Source organism: Prunus mume, linkage group LG4 (assembly GCF_029339155.1).
Source record: "Prunus mume cultivar Tortuosa linkage group LG4, ASM2933915v1, whole genome shotgun sequence".
Classification (NCBI taxonomy): Eukaryota; Viridiplantae; Streptophyta; class Magnoliopsida; order Rosales; family Rosaceae; genus Prunus; species Prunus mume.
This window is the reverse complement of record NC_142701.1, coordinates 23,006,485-23,026,293: the sequence shown is the minus strand read 5'-3', so window position 1 is coordinate 23,026,293 and position 19,809 is coordinate 23,006,485. Positions and strand designations below refer to the sequence as shown.

The following is a 19,809-nucleotide window of genomic DNA, read 5'->3' as shown; positions in this document are numbered from 1 at the left end:
GAATTTTATAGTCCAAAATGCAACTCAATTCAAAGTATTTGTCATCTTTCTTTAAGAAACTCTTCTGAACATCACTCACAAACTTTTTGTGAAGTATTATGATACATTATGTACAAATGTAAAGATTGTCTGCCCCAACAATTAACAAGTGGAAACAAAACTGAAAAGAATGAAAGAAAAAAAAAAACAAAGCTCTTCCAGTGGTATTAACATACATCTCTTACATATTCTTCTTTGGCCAAATGCATCTCTTAGATTGTTCAAGTCAAGGTGTTTTTACACAATGTCGCCAGCACTTCTCAAAGAAAGTACTCTCTTGTCTGTGTTCCTCCAAAAACTATCCAAACCCTACTCAAGGTTGATTTTCCTTCTTAATTCTGACTGCAAACCAAAACCAAAATATAATAGGTTTATGTTTAGGAGCATGCAGACACAGGAATAAGAAAAGAAAAAGTGAAAACACGTGTTAACTTATGTTACTAGCAACCATGAAACACATATTGTGTGTGCAAAATGACTGTATATGTGCCTAGCAAGTGTATTTCTGTGCTGCAATCTTGTGCAGGGAAGTGAAATCCATAATCTAAAATTCACACATTAGACTACTAACCAGATTCCGTGTCTCAACGGTTGGCTTGCTACATCTTGAATCTTCACGCCGTGATCTCCGGGTTCGACCCAGTAATCTTTGGATAAACTCTTGTATATGATTATAAATGCTGTAACCATCGCATAAAATAACCATCAGCAAGGCAAAGGAATTTATTTGCATGCAGACTGAAAGAAATGGATTATTATTCGTTATGCTATAAGCAGGAAGCCAGCAATAGAAGTTCAAAACAATAAGTTTAAAAAGTACATGTATGTATAAAAAAAAAGGTTAATAGTATTTTCCAAGGCCACCACTGACCACCATTTTTCCATTATAAGAGAAATCTCCCCTTATGATCTCCCAAGATTCTGCAGTTGCCCCAACACTACTGCACAAGTCAAAAACCCTTCAAATCTTACATATCTTCCAAAGCAAATGTCCAGCACAACCCCCACAATCAGGGAGGACAGCTACAATGAGGCTGTTCTGAGTTCTATGGTCTCATAAACCCAATTCTGAAAAACTTTATTTATCCTTTTTCTTTTTCTTTTTAGTTGCTATTTTCAGATTTCCACTTCGGCCTAAATATCTAATTGAATATGTACATTATCACAGTGGTATAGTGCAAGATATTACCATGAAACTTTGTAATGATGTCGATATTAGCCATCAGCATATATTGTCCTAGCTATCAAATAAAGTTTAACAATGGCTTAAGCAACCATGACAAACGTCTATGCATAAAAATAAAAATAAAAAGCTAGCGAGCAGAAAAATGCAGATCACTAAACAAGATGTAAGTAGTGCTAAAGAAAAGAATAAGCATACCTAAGGCGATGCCTGTTACAAGCTATGAAGAATGCAACAAAACCATTTAAGATACTCCTGATCGCACGGAAAACCTGAAACCCAAAAAGAAAAGAATGGTGATCAATAAAACCATCTACCTGACATTTTCAAAAGGCATAACTGCAATTATATACTTTTATCTTCCAAACCTGAGAAAAGAGGTCATTCCAAAGTGAACGCCATACGGAAACTTCAACCGTTCTCACAGTTGCCTGAGAGGCTGAAGCAAACTGGAATATGCTGCTAGTAAACTGCCATATGTCTCGAAGCATGTCATATATACAGGTACAAATAAAAGCTAGGAAATTGGCTACTGCAACAACCATGCGAACCGGAGCATAGACTATTTCCCATAGCATCATCAACATAGGGTATACAATGGAAGTTCCTGCAACACAATGCAAACAAGACTACACGCAATTAATACAAGATTTTTTGTCAATTGTATGACGCCATTGATAATATAACTTAAGAAAAATGGGTGATCCAAAAAATTTGATGACCTACCAATGCTCAAGATGGCCGATAGGAGAAACCATATTGGAACTAGTAAAATCTGTACTAGGTTCCCCACTAGACTGCATGAAGATCCAACCAGAATCCAAATGATTGAACAGAGGCTTTCTATTACTTCAATAAGCACATTCCATACTGGAATGAGGAATCCAAAACACTCCAGAAGAGGTTCTGCCAATGGCTGAGCGAGAACTGAAATAAAGGATCGAGTGGTGCTTCTGATTGTCAGAAACCACTGAACAGCTTTCTGAGAGTTGTGTAGAAATAGCATTGTTCCCAAGTATTTGATCCTTGATATCATCGACCAGGTCTCTATCCAATCAAATAGAGGCCCACAAAGACGAGATGCAGTTACCTTGAGAACTGGAACATTTTTGTATAGGTCATAAAATCCTATTAGAACAGTGACAACTGAGATCAGCACATATAACGCTCTTGCAAGAGGGCACATCCACGGGCGATAGATATGGCAAAACCCTGGGTATGACTGAAGGAAGATAACCCAAGATGGAAGCCCAGCCTCAAGCAATGTCAGTAACCGAAGATCAGACATTATTATTTCTCTTAGTTTAAATGGGAGGTTGCGGTCATTGAACCTGAACAAAATAAGTACGTCCCTGTACTGGGTAGCTTCAACAGCATCTACAGAGTCACTGGTATAGGTATCCACAGTTACTGGTATAGCATCTTCCCTGAACTGGGTAGCTTTAAAAGCATCATCACAGGTTGTCTTTACAGTCTCTGGTATAGCGTCTTCACAGTCGCTGGTAAAGGTCTCGGAGTTTTGCATTTCATCTTCACAGTCCCGGGTATAGACGTCAGAGTTTTGCATTTCATCTTGACAGTAACAGGAATAAGCCTCAGAGTTCTGCATTTCATCTTCACTGTTACAGGTATAGGTCTCAGAATCTTCAGAGTCACTGATATAGGTCGCAGGATTTTGCATTTCCTTGGAATAAGTATCTAGTTCAACTCCAGTGCTGATGGACGTGGTTATTTTCCGCCTCTTATAAGGCCCAGTAGGTGGAGGTGATGTATGTGCAACACTGGTCCCATTTTCACTGGTTTCCGGATGTACACTATAGTTGCTACTAAGGCAGTGGAGAGAGTTTTCCTCCATAGACAGATTATTATATGAGAGATTTTCTTCAACAACCGGCATCGTTTCTGGATATTCTTCGGCATCTGGATATTCTTTGGCATCAAAGAAGACCTCTCCTAGAAAAGTTTAAAAGCAAAAGACCATTGCATACTCATTTTCATTGGTATTAGAGAAATACAGTAGTGTCAGCAGCCATCATGTAGCATACTGGCACCTATGAAAATCTAACACTTTTTCCAGACAGAAATTCTCCAATTATATGTTTATCCAAATTTTCTAATAAACCAACAAAGGAAAAATTTTCAAAAGGAAATTCTCGTTCTGAGCTTCATGAATTTACCTTCTGAGTCCTGTGCAACAGAAACACCCTTGTGGAGACTACCTATGGCAGAATTCAGATACTCTTTCAACTGTAGCTGCTCAGAGATTGTTCCTGAGAACCATGAAGATATACAACTTGCAGCTTGAGCAATACTGTCAAATTCCCATCTTTGCATGAATTTAGCCTCTACAGCCAGTGATGTATCAGTCTGCACGTGAGATCAAAACCATATAACACAACAACACTTACAAAGAACTGCAAACAACTATTGAAGGATATAGAAAGGGGGTGATACCTGAAGCTCATTGACGTAATTAATACCTCGAACATTGCTCCACGCAACTTCAAACACAATAAAACCATACAAGGTCCTATGCAACTCCTGGCTTAGAAGCAAAGAAGTCCTTAGTTTCTTTACAGGTAGCAATACCTTCTTCTGAGACTTAATCAACGAGAACCACCTAGCAAACTTCTTTGGTTTTGCAGTCTTGGGTAAGGAGCAAGCATCCTTTCCTTCTGTTCTCAACTTCCGTGCTTTAGAGTTGGCAAAAGGAGATAACCTTGACTGAAAATCAAACAAATATAAACTCTATTCCTCCATAAAATTGAATTAAAATAAATAAAATAAATCATAAGTTGAACATTATGGGGGGTGTAGTGACTAGTGAGTGACCTTGGTAACCATCAATTGCCACAAGTGTGCTGACCGTGAGCCTAGCCATGGCCGATTGTCAACCAAGATATAGAATTTCTTGCTTTCAGGGGCCAGGAAAAGGCTAAGATCCGAAAGGTAAGACTGCAAGTCTCTGCAATCAAATAGCACAAAACACATCACTTCATAATTACGCAAAAAAAAAATAAGCAAAAACAGCAGCACATAATATGTTTCCAGAGGTGAAAAAGCACAAGGTTTTCTCTGCATTTAGCAATACTAAATCACTATCACAACAAAATACACATACATACACAAGAGCTGAAAATTAGAAACCAGCATCAACTTCACTTGTAAATTGACCTGGTTGTGAGTGTTAAGCAAATTAAAATTTATGACATAAAACTCAGAATCAAGGCTGCTAAACCACTTCTGGCACAGACTAAAACATGCTTGTTGCCTCAAAACGAGAATAAATTAAGCAAATTAATAACAAATATAATTAGAATTTAAGAAGTACAAATAAGAAATTTAAGATTGTTACCCAATTTGCAAACTGGTGAGGGGGAAAATGCAGCGACCAGCGTCACCTTTCCCCATCACAATCAAGCTTTGAGCCCAATTTGTCACCAATCACTGCTTCACAGAATTCACAAATGCAATTAATACAATACACAATCCAACATATAAATACATAATATGTGTACATCATGCATGCATATGTTGTATGTATGTATGCATTTACTAGAGAGAGAGAGAGAGACCTTGTTGTTGATGAAGAAGAAGGAAATTCCATAGAAAGAAGAGAAAGCAATCACCGGCGAACTTCATAACAGAGACAAAGGCACGCCGAGAGAGACAGAGAGAATGGGGAGTCCACGTGGACGAATCAAGGGCGGGGATTGAAGGACGGCAGAGGAGGGAAGCGTTCACATTTCACAGCAAAGCTTTCATCATCTTTTTTTTTGGGGGCTTTTGTTTAATTAATTCTGAAAAATTCGGTATTTATGAATTGCTTTGCTTGGATTGGAAGGCGAGACGAGAGAGAGAGAGTGTCGCGTCCGGAGGGAGACCCAGGGACACGTATCTTGGGAATTTATGAGGAAGATTGAGGAAGGGGGAGGAGGGCAAAATGGTAAATTCGAATATACGGATCTCATATGGTTGCTTCCCGCCACCACTATTCTCCTCTAGATTGTCGTTTTGCGTTGCGTGGATGGATAATAAAGTCCGAAATTTCCATGCGGAAGGCGAAGACATGCCGGAAACCTCAACGAAACCGAAACCTGGGGAAATAACCGCGCCACTTGTGTGAACAATCTCCACAGGCTATCCCCTACGCTCGTCCGCACGCTCTTTACCGTATGATCCAATCATCTACCGTTCTTTCTTTTTTTAATTATTAATAAAAAACCGGGGTATTAATTAGGAAATTGGGAGGCAATCGGTGGATAAAGTCAGAGTCACAGAGAAATAGGTGACCAGACCAGTGAATGATTAGGGATAGGGAGGGGAGAGTAAAAGCGCGTAGAGTGGTCCTTTATTTTGTCTAGAAAAAGAATCCACTAGACTAACCCAGAATATGCTTTAGGTTAGTTAACTACACTAACTCACTAATTATCAGAAAATACAAGCTTCTCACTTTCCAGGATAAAAGTTTCAACTAATTGCTATGAATTATATTCCGGTGTAGTACGAGCCAAAAACTCTTGTAGAATTTTATGAATGGAATTAGTTATAGTGATTACTATGCCTTGCTGGTTGAGAATTGTATGGTGTGGAAGTTGTTTCTACATAAAACTTGAATCTTGCCCATTATTGAATTCACGTGGTTTGATATCAAGATTTTTATAATCAGTTTTGTCGTTTGAAATTATTATATGCATTCCGTAGTTGATACGAATTCTAATCTCATAATTAATGAGATTTTTTGTTGAGTCCACAACAATAATGAATTTTCAGGCTAAAAGAAACATATATATATATAAAATATCTTTGGCTAATTAAACTCCTTTCACTTTTGTAATTTGTTAGACCATAATGTATTTTGGCCAGACATGCGGCGTCGGTTGTTAGCTACCCTATGGGTCGCCGCACCCACCCTACGCTCTCTAATGGTGCAAGGACCCACCACGATCAGGAATTACAATGATTAACAGTGGGACCCGCGATGTCATTGGCCTCATCTCAGCCGAACAATCTATGATTTGGCGTGGGGCCCAGGGAGCTGTTGGAACGGAACCTTTTATTTAGCAAGGGGCTAAAACTAAAAGGCTGTCCATAAAAATAAGAGAAGAGGACAGTGAAGCAACGGATGTACCACGATGTGCATCATGTTCATAATTTTGAGTTTACACCTGCCTCTCTGGAAAATAAAATACCTAAAAGGGCATGCATGATGCATGTTATTGGAGTTGGATGATAATTCATCTTTATTCTTGTAATTTGCAACCTCATCTGTCACTGTGGGGCCCAATAAAAAATGCCTTGAATTTTTCATCATTATCAGGATAGACTCGTGAGAAAATACTATGTCATATTTGCGTAAATAATTGACAGTCGTTGATTAAAAGAGTTGAAGTAATTGATTGAGGGTCAATTTGTCTAGCTCCTCATGTTGAATCATTAATAACATTGAACAGCAATTGAAACATATCCCACCATTTTTAGCCTTTATAGGGACTCTAAGCAAAGTTTGATGATGTTTTTAGAAATTTTGAATGGTATTATAAATGTAAATTCCCTTCCTATGGGCATGACAGGCTGTTTCGATTGTAATTTGTAGTAAACTTGGTTATTATTAGGATGTTAGGTAGTTCTTCCTTAGCCGAGAAGGTAACATAACATTGATTGATGGTTTGATGTTGAAATAAAATATGGTTTTTCTTGAATTGATGTATTTTATTTTCATCTGGAGGTTGACTTTTGAGATCATAACTGCAGCTTGAATTGGTTTGGTGAATTTCTTGATTGTCTTAGCTCCTTCCCTCTCCTCGTTTGAGAACGTATCCTACATATGAGAGAGACTTTCATATAATTGGGACATCACTTTTCGCTATCTCCGATCAATAGCGCAATGATAAGTGGGATAAATTTTCTATAAGCCTTTGCATTATTAGTTGGAAATAACAAAACAGTGTATCCCCGTTACAAGAAAAAAATTCTGAGTATGTACACCTTTTAAGGTTCGTAGATGTGAAAGGTGCATGGAAATTTGCAAGTTGTTTCCTAGAGAGCATATTGAGATGGGTGCATACGCATATGACCTTTCATTTTCACATTGAAGTTCTATGAATACATACTACTATGCAGCTCCTCCTCTCCCTTCAATGCAACTCAAGGCCCACTTGAAAATAGTTGAAATCAAAAGGAAAAATTGTTGCATATGATATTAGGTGGTAAGATAACAATCAATTATCAGACGACAAATGTTTATATTGTCAGACTCGGAAGTTATACAACAACGAATAAATGGGTCCAAAAAGTGAAAAAATTTGACTATCATCAACATTTGACCCAAAAAAAATAAAGAGACTATCATCAACATATGCATAGAACTAATCAGAAGCTGCTGGTGTCTTCTTGAAGTCCTATAGGAAAAGGCCTAAAGCATAACAACATCTGGTCGTGATGGGAAAATCCCATCAAATCCACTTCCATCGTACTCGATAAAACCAAGCATGAGCTGCCTGTTTTTTTTTTTTTGGGGTCATAAGCATGAGCTGCCTTATCATTCAAGCATACATTTCAACCTGATGTACCAAGCCCAGCAGTTATCCGACGTACAGGCCCAGAAAGATTAAAATGGGAGAAGTCAGATGGCATCACTGAAACATTTCGACATAATAGAATACATGTATAGATAGCTGCACAAACTAATGAGTGTCTCAATGTGTACAATTGTATTGGAATTTTTTTTGCACACTTCTACTATTACAATGACTATTTCACACAAAAGCATACATTGAGTAACATGCAACGAAATTCAGCAAATTGACTAAACACCACTCTTTTTAACTGGAGGCCATGATAATCTCCTGTGGCTAGTTCCATCCCCCTCACTGTTTTCATCGTCTGCTTCTCGGTGCTCGACTTCTGGCCTCCTTGAGCTTCTGATAGCTAAGTCATCAAAGCTTGGTTCAGTTCTCCAAGGCGGTGGAGTTACACATTCGGAATCCCCTGGTACTCTTCGGGAGGAATCCTTGCCTGGTGTTATCGGTGAAGATGCGTCACTATGACCGACTCTGAGATGCTGAAGTGTTGAAAATGATTCCCTCATAGCAGACATTGCTTCAAAGAACCGAGTGCATGATGCTAAGGCAACAGGAATTGGACGAAGCATTTCCTGCATCAGTTAAACAAAATGAGGATCATATCATGCAGAAGTAGCTTCCCATGCAATCTAACAAATTTCTTGAATCAACGAGACACTGGAAATTTTATTGGGATGAAATTATTTGACCTATACCATGCCATGAAACTAAAAGTTCTACAACATTAATGAGTCAGCAGGGCAATACTTCATGGGAGATCATATAATCTCATGAACCCCTTAATGAGATCTTTGATATTTGGCTTCTGTATCTTCATGGAAATAAATTTTATATGATGAATAATTCCTTTAATGCTATTATCAGCAAAATGCAAAAGTAACATACTCACGCAGTTGCCAACAATCAAATGTGGTCTAAACCAAACAACATCATGCAACTGGAAAACATAGAAGAACCAAATGCGCAACATGCATGGTCAGTTAATTTGGAAACAAATGAAAAGCTTTGGCATGCATACCCCCCAAACTGAAGGAGGTTCCTTAAATGTCTGACTCCACTGAAAATCTGCAACTGATGCTGTCAAGGCCCCATAATCACTAGCAGCCTTCATCAGTAATTCAGAGAATTGTTTCTGCACAGGCCCAAGCAAAAGATACCATAAGCATTAAGAAAACAGTCTTCACTTGATGAGATATCCACATAATCCTTAAGTTTGTCAAAACAGTTGTTTGATGAATCTACACTCTTACAATTCAACAATATGAATTGGATTTAGTTAAAAACACTCTTTAGACTTGTCAAAATAAGATGGCTCTGTTATAATCATAGCCTAGAATCTTTAATACAAGTCGCCTAAACAAATTCACAAACTTTGAATAAGAATAAAAATTAGACAGAGATTTTACACTGCTGAACACAAAGTGCAACTGACCTGATACTCTGCTTCCACTGGAATGCAATCGAGTGAATATGGTTGTTGAAGACGGGCTATGATACGATCCTGCCAGTGATTAGAGAAAAAAAATATAAATGAGGTATTATTGAGAGACAAAGATACATGTGAATGAATTCAACTATTTATGCCATAACATACACATATCTATGTGGTACCAAAGAGGAAACCCAGTTTGTAAATTTGTTCTTCTATGTCCACCAGAATTCAATTTTCAAAGAGCATGATAACCAAAGCATCAGTTCACTATATTACTAGCCTTGACATTTCTAGAGCATAATCTTGAAAAGAAACGCAGCAACTGTTTTTTCTCCTAACTGGTGTGTTATGTGCAAAAGGGACAGCGAGACTGTGGATCATCTGTTTTGCTTTGTCCTGTTGCCTCTTCCTTGTGGGCTAACTTGTTTCAGGTGGCAGGACTAATGTGGGGTATCTTCACATCATGTAGTGCGGAGCTTGAAGCTAGATTGAACTTCTTTGGTGGTAAGAGGAAGGGTTCAGTGTTGGGAAATTGTGCCATGGTGGCAGTTTTTTGGGTAATTTGGGGGAAAAGGAATAGGAGAATTTTTGAGGATGTGGTAGGGGATTAGGTCGAGCAGCTTTGGGATTGTATCCGATTCTGGGCATTGCTATGGGCGTCTGTTTCAGCAGAATTTAGGGAGATTAGCTTTCAGCTCATCCATCTAGATTGGAAAGCCGTAGTTTTGTAATGTAGAGTTTTTTTTAGCCTTTCTGTTTTGTGTGGCAGCCTTCTTGGCCACCTCTTGTTCCGTTGGTGCCTTGTTCTTTTCTGAAATAAAATCATCTCTTTAAAATAAAAAATAAAAAAAAAGAAACGCAGCAATTCAAAAGAGATGTTATAGTCCATTTCATTATTCTCCAGGATGACTTTGTTAGGAACTATTACAGATATCGAAGAATGCACAATGTACAGAATATGCAAATGACAATGTTAAATCATTATATGGTTCGACAAAGACAATGGAAATCTAACATACAGAATAAGAGACTTCAGCAAATCCATTTCAAGAACGCAACAACGTACCACATAAAATTTACCTTATTCTGAATCACATCTTTCAATATGGTTGTAATCCTCGCTAAAGTTTCACACTTCTTTTCCATTTCACTCGCATGTGTCAAATGTGCTACGTTTTTATCATCCTAAGGATAATATAATTACCAAGTCAGTTCAACAGATAAGATTACGCAGTAAACTGAAAACAGGAAAGAAGAGACTCTAATAGCTCACTTTTCTCCCTTGAAGTTCAACTTGCAGATCTGCTATTTTTCTTTGTACAGAGGTAAGTTCCCTCAAAACCTTTATCAAGTCATCACCCTTCTCACCAGTAGTACTGGATAGGTTCTGAAGCTCTTCCTACATCAAAAATATGATTGAGCTTTAGTGAAATTCGGAGCATGAAGTGTCCACATTGTAATTGACCAAATGATCAGCTTTGCTCTGGAACAAACATGAAACATTTGACAAAATAATTCATCTATACCCTCTACTGGCTCCAGTAAGAGCTTTAGAAAAACTCATTTCCACCTACATGCCCATACCAACACCACCCTACTTGGTTCTTTCATTTTATTTCAATTGGGTGTCTAAAATTAAGCTTAAATATCAAAAGAAGTAGGAAAAGCTAAACTGGGTGGAGCTGATTATAAGCCAAAGTGAGCAAAAAGTGAAATTGGACATGGAAGACATAGAGACATAGAGAAAGGAGACTGAGGCTGTACCTGGGTAGGAGGAGCGGCAACAGAAAAGCCAAGATCCGAAGCAATGGAGAGAGCGTCGGACATGCCTCCGATGCGTCTCAGAGGCTTCTTCCCAACCCAAGTGCTGTCACTCCCCATCGACATTCCCACACACCCAAACACGCCCTTCCAGCAACAACAGCAATTGCGCTGGCCTTCCAACCACCACTTTCTTCTTCTTGCTTTCAGAGACGGCAATGCGCTGAAAAAATTCAAACCATTGCAAGGTGAGCTCTGGCCGGCCGAGTGGACCGAACTGTAAGACCCGTTCTTAAGGCCCAATTTTCAAGGCCCATTATATTGAGCCAAAATATAGCCCAAAACACAAAACAAAGCCCATATTCGGAATTAGGGTTTACAAAAGATCGTTACTTTTCCTATATAAAGCCTCCTCTCATTTTATCTTCCATGAATTGGCGACTCCTCGCTCTATTGGTTAAACTTGTTCCCGCAGTTGGTCTCTATTCTCGATTGGGGGTTTCAGGGCTTTATGGTTATAGTGTTTTAGGGTTAATGTTTTTGTAGTTGCAGCCTGATTGATACCAATGAGGAAGAATGCCCAAAGTGATAGGAAGTGCCGTATGACACTTTAAACAGCGGCGGCAACACGGAAAGAGCCGCTTCTTCCCATCCGCCGATGATTTGTTCATTGGTCGGGAACAGGTGGCTCCGGTGTACCGCCGTGTGTGTGATTTGGAACGGGATTCTGAGGGTCGAAATTATCTTCTTGAAATTATTAATTTCCAATTTTTTCTTCTTTTCCCGATAATTTGAAGGTTCGATGCCACGTCGCCGGTAGCTGAAATAGCCTTGACCGACGATGCTACATTGAACCAACAGCGATCCCTTTCGCATTCTGATAGGAACCTGTGGATCCTATAACACTCTGGTCCACGGAGCCGATTTACTGCGATTACATTTTATTTTTATTTTTGTTTATTGAGTAATTGAAGCCAATGAGGATTTATGTTTTAGTTGGAATTACCGACTGAATATTCTTTGATGAAAAACGACTGGCTTTCTGAGGCTTCAGAAAATTTAATTTTACTATTTTCATTTTTCAAAACAAAAATATTGCTTTGATTTTTTACGAAAAGAAATTTTTTGATTTTGGGTTGATTTATTTTGCCATTTTCACAAGGTTTGTACAGAAATGGCTTTTTCGGCTAAAAACTTTTCCATATCCAAGAATTGATATAATCATTTAATACGTTCTTATGAAAAATTAATCTTTTAAAATGTAAAATTGGATTAACTACATTTTACTCTCCGGATTAGAAAATCATTATCAAAATGGGCCTCGAGGTTTTAATTTCATTAATGTAAAACTTCATGCTTAATATGACCAAATAATGCACTACGTTAATGAATTGGTTGAATTGATTGGCATCGTGAAATAGAGTGGCAAGGTGAAATCAAAATTGACCCTTTCACCAGGAAATACAAACTAGTTGTGATGATGGCAGATCAGAAGTTTTAGTTCAATCTTCCTCTGAATCAAACTAAATCAATTTTCCTTGGGACACAAATCAAATATAAATCATTTGATGATCAAGCTATGGTGTTTCTAAAATGCCACTTCAGAACTATTTCCAAATCCTTTCTTATTGAGAGTGATAATGTACTAAATTCACATACACTATACCGGATATTGGAACTTGAATCCAGCCTGTGGTAGCAATTGCTCCGAACGGTGTAATGGGTACTTTGCAAATTTTCAAAACTTCGGTAGAGAAATAAATAAATTATATTCCTTCATTATTTTGGGCTACAAAAAGAGGACATGGATGAAATGATCTACAATCTCCTATTCTGGACCTAATGACAAAGAGGCCCACAAAAAAATATTTAAGCAGAAGAAAAATTCGCATTTGGTAAGATAATCCTTGGATTGGATACACTACTACTACGCTAATGGAGATGAACAATCATTGTTAGAATATTGGAATTGGATTGCTTGGCTCGATTGTTGGTCTCAACTTTCATCCAAATCCTGCCTGCTACGTAGGTGGGAAGAATCTGTTGAGATTAAATGGCAAAGTGTAGAACTCTTCATTTCTGTTGTCTCCTCTGAATGTTCTGAACTTAACCCACCATGGCATCCCTCTATCTTTCTTTGATTTTTCCACCTCTAAGGTGTTGTCGAGAAACACCGCAACGATCAACCCCACCGTCGGAGGAGAGGAGAATATGGTATTCAAAAATGCATTGAACTGCAAAGACACAAGATTATAGTATCAATGGCCAAAGAGTTGCAAAAGCCATTCTGTGAATGTGTCCCATAGCTTGTTTTAGTTCAAGCAAGATGAACATGTGCTTCATTTGCAGATATCCAGTTATATCGTAGACCTTAACCGGAATGAATACTAGAGTTTTGTTAGGATATTACTCACCCATCCAGCGTTGGTATGGACGAGACCATGGTGCGAAGGATTCCAATATTCGTTGAAGAACCGAGGGACAGATATCCCAAGGAACAGGGAAAGCCCAGTGATAATGAGGTTTCTCATAGAGTTCATGTTTGTGAACTGAAGAAATGACAAGCCTACTGAACCTGCAAACAGGCACGGAATATTTGTGAAGAGAGTGAAAGAAGAAAATAATAAGTAATCTTACTTAAGCTTGTCTTGTGACATACCCACGAGGCCAAAGACAACACAGTATAGTGCTGCATATATTGGGAAGGGTATAGATGCAAATACAGCCCCAAATTTACCTGCAAAAGGATTAGAGAGGGAAATGAATCATGGACTATCTTTTGAATCCCAAATGAGAAACCATTAAGGCTGACTACTATATGTAACTTTAGCTTTACTAAAATCCTACACTTGAATGCTATAGCTAAAATCGAAAGGGAAGAGAAAATGCAATGGCAAAGACTTGATTTATATTCAGACCCTCAACTTTTGAATGGAAAAGAACATGACATTCTTTCTTAGATTTCTTTCAAGACCTAGCCATTAGATGTGGAAGTTCCATATAAAAGGTGATCCGTTGAGCAGCTAAGAATTGCATTGCTCCCAATTAGGACCTGGACTTCCTTGAGTCTCATAGAGTTAATAATACTGACCGAAGATTGAGAAGAATATCATGAATCCAGCAGAAATTTGAACAACTCTACGACTTCCAACTCGGGTCAGTCCAAGAAGTCCTACATTTTCCCTGGTACAGATGATCAAGATCTTCGTAAAAAAAACTTTAAATGGGAGAAGACCACAGAACAAGCTTTGCAGAAATCTATTGTGGTGTCTTACACAGAAACAGTAGAACCAGTGCCTGTACCAAAAAGTCCATCAAGCAAAATGCCAATTCCCTGAAAATGATAAATATAAAAAACCAGTCAGCTTTTAAGCAATGCACATAGTGATTTAGAAGTCAACATATTAGAATCACCATTAGATCCCCAGAAAAAAAATTGTTATAATGAGAGTTGCCTAAACAATATTCTATATCTTCAATCTTTGTATTATGTTCATGATGCTAGCCTGATGTATGCCACAAAAGTCACAAGTGTTTGAGATTAGTTCACCTGCCAGCCAATACCCCGGCTCAATACATAAGCAGGAGGAGGAGTGGCAATCGCCAATCTTGATGCTGCCTTGTATGCACCTGTTGACTGCAATATATAAGTAACTGTCAGGACTCAAAAAGTGCTTTTGATGAGGCAGTCAGTCCTATTACAGAGACATGTAAAAAGAGGAAGCTGACATATTCCCAACTCTTAAGCCACATAACAAAGATGGCAGACTAAGGCTTGTCGTTGATTAGTGAAGCAATGTAGCAAATCATAAATATAATAAAGAACAATAATAAATACCTCAACCATTGAAACAAGAACAGCTGACATCATTGCAAATGAGTGACCAGCTGAAAATGTAGGAGGACCCCACTGCAGAGGATATGGGAACTTGAACCTGATATGGCATAATAAGAAAAGATCTCAAGACCAGAAAATATTCAGAAGGCACATTATGAGAAGGCAAATTCTTCTTTGGCATACCATGGGGCAGTAGATATGAGATTTTCCCTGTCTGTACGGCAGCTGATTTGAGTTCTAACAGGTTTGTCACGGTAAGCCCCACCGGCAGTTAAGAGAAGGGAATAGATCCAAATGATTGCGACACAAAACAATACTGGAAACCGCTCAAAAATAGGGACACCTCTAAATGGTCTCACATGCTTCAGATACTGAGAATAAACAAACCAAAAATCTGATGAAGGAAAGAAATGATTAATACAAGCGTCAATAAAATGATAATGCAAAATGCAAAAGCACTTACTTGGGACAAACCAATGACCATCAACAGCATTGGAATTCCAATTTCCACACAATTTCCCAACTGAAACAAATATTGAAATTATATACTAGCATAATTTCCAAAGAGAAGGAACTACAAAATTTGCAAAAGTGGAATGTAAGGTTTCCATCAGATATATGGTAAAAAGAACAAACTACATGAAGTATGCTTATCTAGAAAGTCACAATGTTCAGTTCTCATTAGGTTTTAATAATTCAGTCAAAAATAAAAATACTACGTAGAGATTCTGCAGGAAAAGATGGGATGTTCAAATTTTCATTGAAAAATTCATTGAGAGGGTAAATACTCTATGGAAAAAGGTGAAAATTTTATATGCCAAAATCCTCAGATTGGCCCTCTTGGCCCTCTTGAAGTTAGCTTCCAGAATTGTACAATATTCTAGAACAAATCAATGGTGATTGTCCAGAAAAAGAAATGCTGCTCGTAAAGAGGCACTAACCACACAACATGGAAGCTCATTTGGGGTCAACTGAATGGAACAATACATTGTCATAGAAAAACTTACCGCAGGAAACCCCCGCTCAAACAATCCCAAGCCAACCAATCCAACTACAGGTGCCATGCCAAGTGGACTGAAAAACCTGCAAAATAACCCATATGATGCTGGCAATCTATTATGATTTAGAAGCTAAAACTTTTCACTATATCTTCTACTATTAGCATACCGTGAGAAGAGACCCCAAACTTGGCTGTAACCCAGAATGATTTGTATGCTTGAAGCTACAATTAGAGCTCCTTGGATAGCACGCATTGTTTGAATAAATCTCTGCAAACCAATGACATGGGAAGATCTCTTTCAATACCCTACCAAATCAGAAAGGTGCTTAAGTACAATTGCTGAATAGGAAATAAATGCAGAAATATCTGATGGGATTGAGGTCTACATTTTACATGAATTGTAATATCAGAGTCACAAAACTTATGAATCAGATGAACTTATCTGACCTCCTATTCAGTCTTGAAATGACTGATATACATGTAAAAATAAAAAAGAAAGGCCAACGGCTTATGCAAAGATTCCTGAACCAATGTTAAGCTCCTTGATATGATGCATTTTAAATGATTTCACCAATTCTGGAAGTTATCGCATTTAGCCGGGTAAGCTTGCAATTAAGCTTCCTTTCTGCATATTCCTCTCAAAGGCAGGTCCATCCCAGCAGTGAAACCATGGGTCTGCCTCTAAGAAGAGGTTGATACTAAAGGTACTAATCCTTCCGAAGCCGGCTAATAGTAAATCAGTATATGAATTCTTCTTTCTTAATTGGTGCATTAAAATGCCATGGTATTGTTGATGCATATATTCCCAGACACACTTCCAAGGGGGTGAAGGGAAGTACTAAGAGAGTTACTTACTTCATGGGGTTCAATAATCCGTTGCAGTTTGGAGTCGCTTACAATATAAGCTATGGGAATGACATAAGAAAAGGAGCCTCCAACTACAGTAGGCAACCTGGTTCCAAAAAGTGCTTGGAGAAGTGTGTTAATTCCAGCTACAAAGAGGAGTGTTTGTATGACTCGTGCCTTATCACCCTGTTTGAGAACGAGAAAATGGTTTAAGATAACAGAAAGAAGAAAATTTTATCAAAGTGACTAAACATGATTGCGAGAGTAAAGTTGTTAGTTTGCAAGAAGACGGGCTTACATCGCTTCCACCCATTGCAGGGACAAGGGCTGAAGGAATCATTACACTTGTACCCAGCATCATGATGTAGTTTTGAAATGCTAGAACTATGGTTTCAACTGCAAAACAAAATTTAAAAATTATACATATAAGCAACTTGCATACTTTCTCAATACCCCTAATAATCTATCCTACAGGGCAAACATTTCTTTTCTTTTTGCATTTTGCCAATTGGTCTTGAGTACTAAACCTCAAGAATGCACATATTTATCATTAGATGCCATGTCTAAACCATGATTATTAACACGTGCGTGCCAGTCACAATTCTAACATCATCCTTCTTGCCACTAATGATACACAATAACAAAAGTACTAATCAGCAGCAGTTCCACAAGCAATGGAGAAGCTTTTCCCTGATGGGCAAATTGGTAACTACAGTCCACACATTACTATATTCTTAACATAAAGTATTATCCCGATGACTACCAAACCTCTGTTTGGTAACCAAGAAATGAGAAGACACACTCATTACACCATCAGTAGCACTTTAAGCTACAGCTTCAACTTGAGAATTTCCTAATATGTTGCTGCATTTCACAACGCAAGTCCTTTAACTTGTAATGATGCCACATTAACCTTTTTATTTTCGGTCAAGCACGATGTGACATCAACTTACACCAACCAATTACAAATTTAATATTCCCAGCAACCAAACAAAGTACATAAACTAATCTGTTCCAAGTTCTAAATAATGAAACCGCATGACCCACCAGTCTGATAGCGATACATGTTCAAATTCCAAGATTTTCTCATTACTCATAGAAATACACGCAAAGAAACAACGTTTTCTTGAAAAGAAATGTTTCTCATACACACAATGTCAAGTTATGCCACATTGCTTCAAATTATAGTCGATGAAGAAATATCAAATACCAGTAACTACAATCTCAGTAAGCACTAAAGCTTCAAACTTGACAACAAAAACTTAAAAACCCACAATCCCATATCTCTAAAACAATGTTCTTTGGCACTAAAACCCCATGACCAGATTACAAAAAATGGAGGCAGATATAGTCAGATAGAGAGAGAGAGAGAAGAGAGAGAGAGAGAAGAGATAGCTACTGGAACATACACGCCCATTTGTTATTCAGATAGTTGGTGTAGAGAAAGTGAAAACAAGAGACAGAGAGAGACAGAGCATACCCCAAGGAGGGTTGGAATCTATGCAATACTCAAGGTCTTGGAGCTGTTCCATGGGAAGGTGGGTAATGTCAGCCATTGGTGAAGCAGATGAGCTGAGAGTGCTTTCCACACAACCCAGGAATCAAAAGAAGAAGAAGAAGAAGAAGGAATAACAAAGTAAAGTGCAGATATAAAGTGAGCACACAATAAAAGCAAGTGAGCTAGAAATAAATAAAGGCACAGAGAAAAGAAAGAAGGAACAACATGCAAAGCAAAACACAAAGCCTCTCTGTGACGCTCTCTCTGCTGTCGTCGGCTAGCCTGCTCCTTTAAACAGTTTCAGATTACACATTTACCCTTCCCATTCGGGCCATTGCACCTTCCAACAATTTTCCGATGGAATAACTCCGAAAAGACGCTTTTATCCCTATTTTTTGTTGTACGGCAAATCTTTTGATAAGGTTTTTAGGGGCCCAAGGAAAGGATTTTCTGTCACTTTATGACTGTTGAGTGCATCCATAACATCACCCTCCAATGTATTTTTTTCCAATAAGCATTCATCACTCTACCAATTATGACTGAGCAAGCATTGGGTTACATATATTACAACTTTCTTTTGAACGAGTTGAAAATCATAATTGTCACGTATACGCAATGATTTGGGACTTTCAATTGAGGCGGGATTCATCAATCAAAGGTTAACAAGTGTAATTATTAAATGAAAAATGCTAATTATATATAGTCGTCACGTGTATATTTGAGTTCTACATTAATTAATGATTGATAATTATCTACGTGTCGATTGTAACTAACAAAGTGGTTAACAAAACCAACTAGAGCTCTCTATTTGAACTTCAACTATTGGTTAAGAGAAGGTCATTGTTGGTAACACAGAGAGTGAGTGATGGTTGTAGGTAGGTAGAGCAAGTCGTTGAGCTGCATTATGGCTCATTTTCAGGTGAATGATTTACCATTGAAGTTGAAAGGCATTTAATGACATTAATTGTGTCTTGATTTGGAATTTGGATTTTTCCCTTGCGATTGGAAAAAGAAAAAGAAAAAAAGTGAGAGAATATATGTGCTGGGCCTGCTAAAGAAGGGCAATGGAGGTAAATATGTGGCAGGAGGGGGACCAAATTTATAAAGGGTCAGCGTAAAGTCAAAGAAGGAAGGGTGGCGCGGTTTGCACGTGGGGGTGAGTGAGCATTCGGCTAAGAAGACTTGCCTCTTCTCTCTCTTCGCTTCCCTTTTATATTCCCACTTCCCAGTTTCCCACCATGAGCATGACATTCCATTCCCTACAAAAATCCGATTCCCGTGGAAGAATTTGAAAAACCAAAAAAAACAAACACAACCCATTTCTAACCAAAACCATATCTGAGCTTTTCTTTCGTTTTCAAACTTACAAGATAAGAATCTCTTAAAAAAGCCCCTCTTTTTCTCTCTCTATCTTCCTCTATCGTGGACTTGGCTTGGTTTGGATGCATTGCCAGCCTAAAATATAGGAGGCCTTCGGCTTTGGATATTTTTCAAATTTAAAAAAACAAAGAGGAAAATATTTATTTTATTTCCCTGTATGTAGGAACTTCTACATTCCTACTAATGGCAGTATAACATGTGTATATAAGTTTTTTTATTGTGTTTTTGGTGAATTAGTTTTGCACATA

The 19,809-nt window shown here is 38.1% G+C and overlaps 3 protein-coding genes and 3 non-coding genes across 9 annotated transcripts; 3 read left to right on the top strand and 3 right to left on the bottom strand.

The window, feature by feature from the left end:
• Nucleotides 1–178: 178 nt before the first annotated feature.
• LOC103329338 (G1/S-specific cyclin-E protein) lies at nt 179–5,436 on the bottom strand. 4 transcript variants are annotated; one of them, XR_016126155.1, is made up of 11 exons: nt 4,798–5,430; nt 4,578–4,669; nt 4,055–4,187; nt 3,677–3,946; nt 3,400–3,589; nt 1,949–3,175; nt 1,591–1,829; nt 1,421–1,494; nt 911–980; nt 611–719; nt 341–381 (listed from the first exon to the last, which is right to left on the bottom strand). XR_016126155.1 is itself a non-coding variant. In XM_008231795.3 (10 exons), the coding sequence occupies exons 2-10, from the start codon at nt 4,631–4,633 to the stop codon at nt 349–351; spliced, it is 2,331 nt and encodes a 776-aa protein (XP_008230017.2). In that variant the 5' UTR covers nt 4,634–4,669; nt 4,798–5,409; the 3' UTR covers nt 179–348. The 4 variants fall into 4 exon arrangements, 2 of the variants coding, with proteins under 2 accessions (XP_008230017.2, XP_088906749.1); XM_008231795.3 differs by lacking the exon at nt 911–980 and having other exon boundaries at nt 179–381; nt 4,798–5,409; XR_016126156.1 differs by lacking the exons at nt 341–381; nt 611–719; nt 911–980 and having other exon boundaries at nt 1,591–1,851; nt 4,798–5,436.
• Nucleotides 5,437–7,868: 2,432 nt separating this feature from the next.
• Nucleotides 7,869–11,244, bottom strand: AUG2 (HAUS augmin-like complex subunit). The gene is made up of 6 exons (XM_008231793.3): nt 11,003–11,244; nt 10,512–10,637; nt 10,319–10,423; nt 9,239–9,307; nt 8,825–8,938; nt 7,869–8,378 (listed from the first exon to the last, which is right to left on the bottom strand). Exons 1-6 carry the CDS (start codon nt 11,123–11,125, stop codon nt 8,031–8,033), a joined length of 885 nt encoding a protein of 294 aa, XP_008230015.1. The 5' UTR covers nt 11,126–11,244; the 3' UTR covers nt 7,869–8,030.
• A 314-nt stretch (nt 11,245–11,558) lies between these two features.
• Nucleotides 11,559–11,735, top strand: LOC148918218 (small nucleolar RNA Z112). The gene has a single exon (XR_016126517.1). It is a non-coding gene; the product is annotated as a small nucleolar RNA Z112 (small nucleolar RNA).
• Nucleotides 11,736–11,795: 60 nt separating this feature from the next.
• On the top strand, nt 11,796–11,941 carry LOC148918217 (small nucleolar RNA snoR2/U65). The gene has a single exon (XR_016126532.1). It is a non-coding gene; the product is annotated as a small nucleolar RNA snoR2/U65 (small nucleolar RNA).
• A 29-nt stretch (nt 11,942–11,970) lies between these two features.
• Nucleotides 11,971–12,053, top strand: LOC148918216 (small nucleolar RNA snoR77Y). The gene has a single exon (XR_016126549.1). It is a non-coding gene; the product is annotated as a small nucleolar RNA snoR77Y (small nucleolar RNA).
• A 696-nt stretch (nt 12,054–12,749) lies between these two features.
• LOC103329336 (Xanthine/uracil permease family protein) lies at nt 12,750–18,453 on the bottom strand. Its single transcript, XM_008231792.3, has 14 exons — nt 18,164–18,453; nt 16,982–17,079; nt 16,693–16,869; nt 16,005–16,105; nt 15,845–15,920; nt 15,301–15,360; nt 15,021–15,208; nt 14,838–14,934; nt 14,550–14,636; nt 14,275–14,333; nt 14,091–14,182; nt 13,659–13,736; nt 13,414–13,574; nt 12,750–13,233 (listed from the first exon to the last, which is right to left on the bottom strand). Exons 1-14 carry the CDS (start codon nt 18,237–18,239, stop codon nt 13,021–13,023), a joined length of 1,563 nt encoding a protein of 520 aa, XP_008230014.1. The 5' UTR covers nt 18,240–18,453; the 3' UTR covers nt 12,750–13,020.
• Between the last annotated feature and the right edge of the window lie 1,356 nt (nt 18,454–19,809).

Bases quoted from the DNA above. Each gene is read 5' to 3' on its own strand.
- LOC103329336 (XM_008231792.3), bottom strand. From the start codon at position 18,239: ATGGCTGACATTACCCACCTTCCCATGGAACAGCTCCAAGACCTTGAG. The intron at 15,361-15,844 runs GTAAGTTTTTCT...TATTTGTTTCAG, and splicing joins TTGAGCGGGGGTTTCCTGCG to TTGGGAAATTGTGTGGAAAT. The intron at 13,737-14,090 runs GTCAGTATTATT...ATCCTTTTGCAG, and splicing joins GATATTCTTCTCAATCTTCG to GTAAATTTGGGGCTGTATTT.
- AUG2 (XM_008231793.3), bottom strand. From the start codon at position 11,125: ATGTCGATGGGGAGTGACAGCACTTGGGTTGGGAAGAAGCCTCTGAGA. The intron at 9,308-10,318 runs GTAAATTTTATG...AATCACTGGCAG, and splicing joins AAGATGTGATTCAGAATAAG to GATCGTATCATAGCCCGTCT. The intron at 8,379-8,824 runs GTATGCATGCCA...TAACTGATGCAG, and splicing joins AACCTCCTTCAGTTTGGGGG to GAAATGCTTCGTCCAATTCC.
- LOC103329338 (XM_008231795.3), bottom strand. From the start codon at position 4,633: ATGGGGAAAGGTGACGCTGGTCGCTGCATTTTCCCCCTCACCAGTTTG. The intron at 4,188-4,577 runs GTAACAATCTTA...ATTTGATTGCAG, and splicing joins CTCACCAGTTTGCAAATTGG to AGACTTGCAGTCTTACCTTT. The intron at 1,495-1,590 runs GTTTGGAAGATA...TTTGGGTTTCAG, and splicing joins GGAATGACCTCTTTTCTCAG to GTTTTCCGTGCGATCAGGAG.